This window comes from Monopterus albus, unplaced genomic scaffold (genome assembly GCF_001952655.1).
Source record: "Monopterus albus unplaced genomic scaffold, M_albus_1.0 scaffold167.1, whole genome shotgun sequence".
In the NCBI taxonomy this organism is placed as follows: Eukaryota; Metazoa; Chordata; class Actinopteri; order Synbranchiformes; family Synbranchidae; genus Monopterus; species Monopterus albus.
Genome location: NW_018128047.1, coordinates 246475 through 253010, shown reverse-complemented (window position 1 = coordinate 253010; position 6536 = coordinate 246475). Strand labels below are relative to the sequence as shown.

At 41.3% G+C, this 6536-nt stretch overlaps 1 protein-coding gene across 9 annotated transcripts in view; it reads left to right on the top strand.

Annotated features, from left to right (window-relative positions):
- Positions 1-6282, top strand: part of schip1 (schwannomin interacting protein 1) — a 224526-nt gene extending 218244 nt beyond the window's left edge. For 4 of the 9 annotated variants that reach the window (XM_020615616.1, XM_020615615.1, XM_020615617.1 and 1 more), the window contains 3 exons: positions 1811-1934; positions 2600-2693; positions 5416-6282. In XM_020615616.1, the coding sequence (XP_020471272.1) occupies positions 1811-1934; positions 2600-2693; positions 5416-5467 (270 nt within the window). In that variant the 3' untranslated portion in view covers positions 5468-6282. The remainder of the gene's footprint in view (positions 1-1810; positions 1935-2599; positions 2694-5415) is intronic. The other 5 variants (XM_020615618.1, XM_020615621.1, XM_020615619.1 and 2 more) reach the window with 3 other exon arrangements.
- The last annotated feature ends 254 nt before the right edge of the window (positions 6283-6536 follow it).

Here is a 6536-nt window from a genome sequence, read left to right as displayed (position 1 = left end):
GGAGTGTCTGGTAAACAAAATGCAGATGCAGGCCATGTACGTCTGACAAAGCACACACCTGACAACATGCAGCAGCTGCTGGTGGCAGTGGGACACGTACTCACTAAGACATAGAAAGCCACACTGGAGAAAGTGCCGCTCATTTTTAAAAACAACAGACATGCAAAGCAAAATGAAACCACTACAGAAGGGATATTAAAGATAATACTGGGAAATAGAAGGCACTGTTTGGAGCCATACTGTGTGTGTGCTCAGGTACTGGTTAATAAAATAACTGGCACAAACACACTCTAAAAACGTCCCACACACTTATTATACAGAGGCTGCGTTACTGTGTTTACATAATGTGCAATGCTCACCCTTTTTTGTGACTCCACCCTTGTGTGTGATTACATAACAGGTGTTTTTAACTAGTGGGGCGTTGTGCTAAATGGCAAAATGCAAATAAATATAAAACATTTCTGTAAAACTGCTTTAATATTGCAGATGTAAGATGAGACATGAAGTGGAATGAACAGATTTGTTCTGTTCTGCAGCGTGGGGGGTGGGGACAGCGCTCAGCTCTCAGAAGAAGCAGCGCCACTGCTGGACTGTCACACAGTCACCGAGTGCATCTGCTGTTTATCTAAATAAAACACTGTCAACCTACTTGAAATCCCCCAACTTTACACTCTCCTCAAAGGAAAATTGATATTCCCTTTTGTTTCATCAGGGTCATTATCCACAGAAGGCAAAGATAAGCAGTTGTTTATCACAGAATAAAGCTGCCAGTGAAAAAGCAACTCATCATATAAACTCAGGCAGCCGTCAAACAAAACAGCTGGCTTTTTTGTTACTGCTGGTAACTCGTGCCACTGTGGCTGTGTTCTAGCAAAAATAGGATGACAACTAGAAATTGTATTTATTACCAGATAACCTGCTGACTATTCTGTTCAGTCAGTAGGTTAGCTGTTTAGTGTAGAGCCCATTGTTTCTATCTTATGAATGGAGTTTTTTTTTATTTTGTAAATTGTGTTGTGTGTTGAGTTTTAATATGTTGTAAAATTGGCCTTGGCCAGACTTCCTTTGAAAAAGAGATCTTGATCTCAATGGGACTTCCTGGTAAAATAAAGGTCAAATAAAATTACATTAAACATTAAAAACAGAATATAAATAAATAAATAAAACTGATCATCATACTGGTTAAATTCCTCCATTGACTGTTTAGACCATACAATCTATTTTATTCTGAACGCCACCACTCCCACTACATAAAGCAGTGAAATGATGTCCATGGATTTTAGATGATAATAGTTTCATGAGTTAAGACTAGTAGACGGCATCTATTTGTTGTAGTAGTGGTGTTAAATAGTTTGAGACAAATGTCTTTAATTGAATTGCACTTATTCTTATTCTTCTTCTTTCGGCTGTTCCCGTTAGGGCTCGTCACAGCGAACTCTATCCTCGGCATCCTCTACTCTCACACCAATTAACTTCATGTCCTCTTTTAGCACATCCATATATCTCCTCTTTGGCCTTCCTCTTGACCTCTTGCCTGGCAGCTCCATCTCCAACATCCTTCTACCAATATTACCACTATCCCTCCTCTGCACATGTTCAAACCATCTCAATCTGACCTTGTCCCCAAAACAGCCGACCTGAGCTGTCCCTCTTGCACAAATGTCTGAAAAACTAGAAAGGAACTTCTGAAAAAATTTGGTTTATTTTCTAGCAGAATCTTGTTTTAAATCATATTATGAGGTCTCAGCCTGCCTACAGGCTAAGCGCCATGTCTCTGTGTCTTACGGTCTCTGTGTGTGTTTTTCCGCAGCTTCCGCACATGCCTCACATCAACGAGTGTCTAATGAAAAGAAGCCTGAAACCCACTGACTTGAGAGACATGACACTGGGACAGCTCCAGGTTATAGTCAATGACCTGCACTCACAGATCGAGAGTGAGTTGACCACACATTAACACATACAGTGTGGCACATACACAGCCTCTGACCTCTGCTCTCAGTAGCAGTTATGAGCAAGAAAGCAAATGGGGAAAAACATGTCCATGCATACTGACCCCTACTATTTTCAGTGGATGTGAAAGTACCTTTATATATGTTAGTCAGTTCAAAGAACTGCACAGTTGACAGCTTCCCCTGAGCATTTACTGTTAGTGCACTGTACAGATCATTGATCCTGGTACTCAGTGATGAATAATCTCTCATCTTACATAAAGCAGCTCCAAAAATCCCCATGAGTCCAGACTGATCAGCAAGTTTTTTACTTACAAAACAGACTTTCCCTTCAGATCTCATTTGTCAGTGCTTTAGACTTTCTGGCTGAGCTGAAGGAACAATAGCTGAAGCATGTGATGAAAACAATCACAGCCACTGAGATGCGGTGTGACTGTCAATACTCGTAATGCTATTGGCTTTGTGAGGTCATTTTATGAATTCATGAGGGAGATTTTTGCCCTTCACATCCAGAATTTCATGTTGATTCATCTTCCATAGTAACAAAATAAGTGTATTGATCAACTGTGGTCATTGTGCTGTGTAAAAGTGGGCATATTCCTGCTTGATAGTAGTGATCGTTCTCATAAGAATCCTCATATTATCTGCAGGTCTGAACGAAGAGCTTGTACAGTTGCTGCTGATCCGAGACGAGCTACACATGGAGCAGGATGCCATGCTGGTTGACATCGAGGACCTCACCAGGTGATAAGACACTGAACAAGGATTTTAATTTTTTATATTCATCAAATCAAATCAAATCAAATTTTATTTGTATAGCGCCAAATCACAACAAAAGTAATCTCAGGACACTTTACAAAGTAAGGTCTAGATTAGAGGAGAGGAGGGGAGAGGGGAGGAGAGGGGAGGGGAGGGGAGAGAAACTCAGAGCATCATGGGGCCCCCCAGCAGCCTAGGCCTGTAGCAGCATAACTAAGGGAAGGCTCAGGGTCACCTGATCCACCCTAACTATAAGCTTTATCAAAAGGGAAAGTCTTAAGGTAGAGAGGGTGTCCGCCTCCCGAACTGAGACTGGGAGTTGGTTTCATAGGAGAGGAGCTTGATAGCTAAAGGCTCTGCCTCCCATTCTGCTTCTGTGGACTCTAGGAACCACAAGTAAACCTGCACTCTGAGAGTGAAGTGCTCTGTTAGGATGATAAGGCTCTACGAGGTCTTTAAGATACGATGGAGCCTTGTCATTAAGGGCTTTGTATGTTAGGAGAAGGATTTTAAATTCTATTCTGAATTTTACAGGGAGCCAGTGGAGAGAAGCTAACATGGGAGAGATATGATCTCTCTTACTAGTTCCTGTCAGTACTCTGACTGCAGCATTTTGGATTAACTGGAGGCTTTTTAGGGAATTATTGGGACATCCTGATAGTAAAGAGTTACAGTAGTCCAGCCTGGAAGTAACAAATGCATGGACCAGTTTTTCAGCATCACTTTGAGACAGGATGCTCCTGATTTTTGCAATATTGCACAGGTGAAAGAAGGCAGATCTAGAGACTTGGTTTATGTGTGATTTAAAGGACATATTCTGATCAAAGATGACTCCAAGGTTCCTCACAGTAGTACTGGAGGCAAGAGCTATGTCATCTAAAGTAACTATATGATTAGACAGCAGATTTCTAAGGTGTTCAGGCCCAAGCACAATAACTTCACTTTTGTCAGAGTTTAGAAGTAAGAAGGTGCAGGTCATCCAGGCCTTTATGTCTTTAAAACATGCTTGAAGTTTGACCAGCTGACCTGATTCATTTGGCTTCATAGATAAATATAACTGAGTATCATCTGCATAGCAATGGAAATTTATGTTGTGCTTCCTGATAATATTGCCTAAAGGGAGCATGTATAAAGTGAAGAAAATTGGACCTAACACAGAGCCCTGTGGAACGCCGTGACTAACTTCAGTTTGTGTGGAACATTCGTCATTAACATGAACAAACTGAAATCTTTCTGATAAATAAGATTTGAACCAACTTAGCGCAGTTCCTTTAATCCCAATAACATGTTCAAGTCTCTGCAGTAAGATGCTGTGATCAATGGTGTCAAAAGCAGCACTGAGATCTAAGAGGACAAGTATGGAGACAAGTCCTTTGTCCGAGGCTAGCAGAAGATCATTGGTGACTTTCACCAATGCGGTTTCTGTACTATGATGGACTCTAAATCCTGACTGAAAATCCTCAAACAAATCATTCTTGTGCAAGTGGTCACATAACTGCTTTGCAACAGCTTTTTCAAGGATTTTAGAAATAAACAGGAGATTGGATATTGGTCTTTAATTAGCTAGGACACCTGGGTCAAGAGTAGGCTTTTTGAGTAGAGGTTTAATTACTGCAAGTTCAAAACCCTGTGGAACATAACCTGTTAATAGAGAGAGGTTAATCAGATCTAGTATGGATGTGTTGATTAGGGGAAAGACGTCTTTGAGCAGCCTGGTCGGGATGGGGTCCAGGAGACATGTTGATGATTTAGATGAAGCAATTGTTGAGGTCAACTCAGAGAGATCTATAGGGGAGAAGTAGTCCAAGTATAAATGAGGTCTTACAGATGTTTCTAAAGCCATTGTAGTAGATGGCACATCTGCGAGAGCTGTGGGAGTGGTCCGACCAATTTTTTCTCTAATAGTTGTGATTTTATTTGTAAAGAAGCTCATGAAGTCATTGCTGCTGAGATCTAAGGGAATGTTAAGCTCAACAGCACTGTGGCTCTTTGTCAGCCTGGCTACAGTGCTGAAAAGAAACCTGGGGTTGTTCTTATTTTCCTCAATCAGTGATGAATAAAATGCGGTTCTGGCACTATGAAGGGCTTTCTTATATGTTATTAAACTATCTTTCCAGGCTATGAAAAACTCTTCTGACTTAGTGGAGCGCCACCTCCTTTCCATTTTTCGTGATGCCTGCTTTAGGGAGCGGAGCTGCGAGCTGTACCACGGGGCTAGCCTCCTCTGTTTCACTACCTTCTTTTTCAGAGGGGCAATGGTATCAAGTGTATTATGCGGGAAGGCTGTAGTACTAACAAGATTATCGACTTGTGTGGGAGTAAAGTTAAGGTGGCCTCCTTCCACTGTGTTGGCAAACGGCACTGAAGTAGATAAAGATGGAATTATTTCCTTAAACTTGGTAACAGCATTGCCAGATAGACATCTGCTGTAGTGGAATTGTTTCCCACATAGAGTGGGAAGGTCTGAGTGGGAAGGAATGACTTAATCATCCAGTACAACGGTGTAGCTCACTCATGTCTTTTTAATAGTTTGTGGGCAACAAAGGAATAAGCTACAGTAGGCTTTAGCTACACAGACAGTACTTGTTAGTGGGATTAATACAATGCTGATTCTGGTCTTTTCTTAGGATTTGTTGACAATAATACAAATCTAGATATCACCAGGCTTATTCTTCAAGTAACCATATGCTCTCTTTCTCTGTTCCAGGCATGCTGAGAGCCAGCAGAAACACTTGGCTGAGAGGACCCTGTCCAAATAAGATGCCCGCCCGTGCTCCACCCTGTTCCCCTCTGCCAAGCTTAGCCCCTGCTCCAAACCAGACTTTTCCCCTCCAACCATTCCACCTCTTCCATCCAAATCCCCCCACTTGTCCCAAGTATTTTTGCTCCTTGCTGCTTCCCTGTCTGCACCCCTGTCTACCTTCTTGTCCAAACCCACTGACCCCAGTGGCAGCAGCAGCAGCATAGAAGAAAGCCCCCCTTCTTTCATTTGCTTCTGTGGTTTTCTCCCAGTGCTTACGACGGACAGAGGAGCACTTCCTGGGAGAAGAGGAAACCGACTGTCTGTCCCCAGCTTCCTGTGCAGTGATCGGCCTCGCTTTGCTATGATTTCTTTTTAACTTTCTACATTCACCACTAAATTATAATTGTTCAAATGCAAAAATTGTGGGAAAAAAATAAAATAATAGTGAAAAATTTAGTAGAAAGTCAGTCATGAGAACAAAACACTGTATAAAAATGATGGAAAACTAACTTCTTCAGCCCATTTTAAGTTGGACAGTAATTTTAAAGTATTTCAAAGTTTTTATTCTGCACAAATGGTAGTTTTCAACTGAGAAAAGTTTATTTGAAGGTGCTAAAAGAGTGTAAAGGAAACATGCCTGCCTTGTAGTTGAGTCGTAGCTTTTGGTAAAATGTTCACTCTAATTGCTCTTCAACATTTTGTGAATGTTGATTTTCTGACACATCATTTTAAACGAATAAGTGTGTTAATATTGTTTTCATCCTATTGTATTCAGAAACTTTTATTTGAGGGAAGAAATGTTTATGTACAGATAATGTAAAATAAAGAATCAACTTTGTTTCATAAACGTTGGTTTGCGCTGCAGTTTGTTGTACAGTTGTGTGTTGCTGTGCGTGTGAATTTGCCCTTTCAGATCGGCTTCTTCTTTCTGCAGTGAAAATATAAGCCTCATTACACATAGTATGACTCAACACCCTCTGTTTCGATCTTGCCTCATCAGGACACTGTTTGTCTTTCGTTCAACTGGGGCTGGCATACTGCTCTTAAAGGGACTCCGTGCTCATTTGGACAGCCCCCTTAAAGTC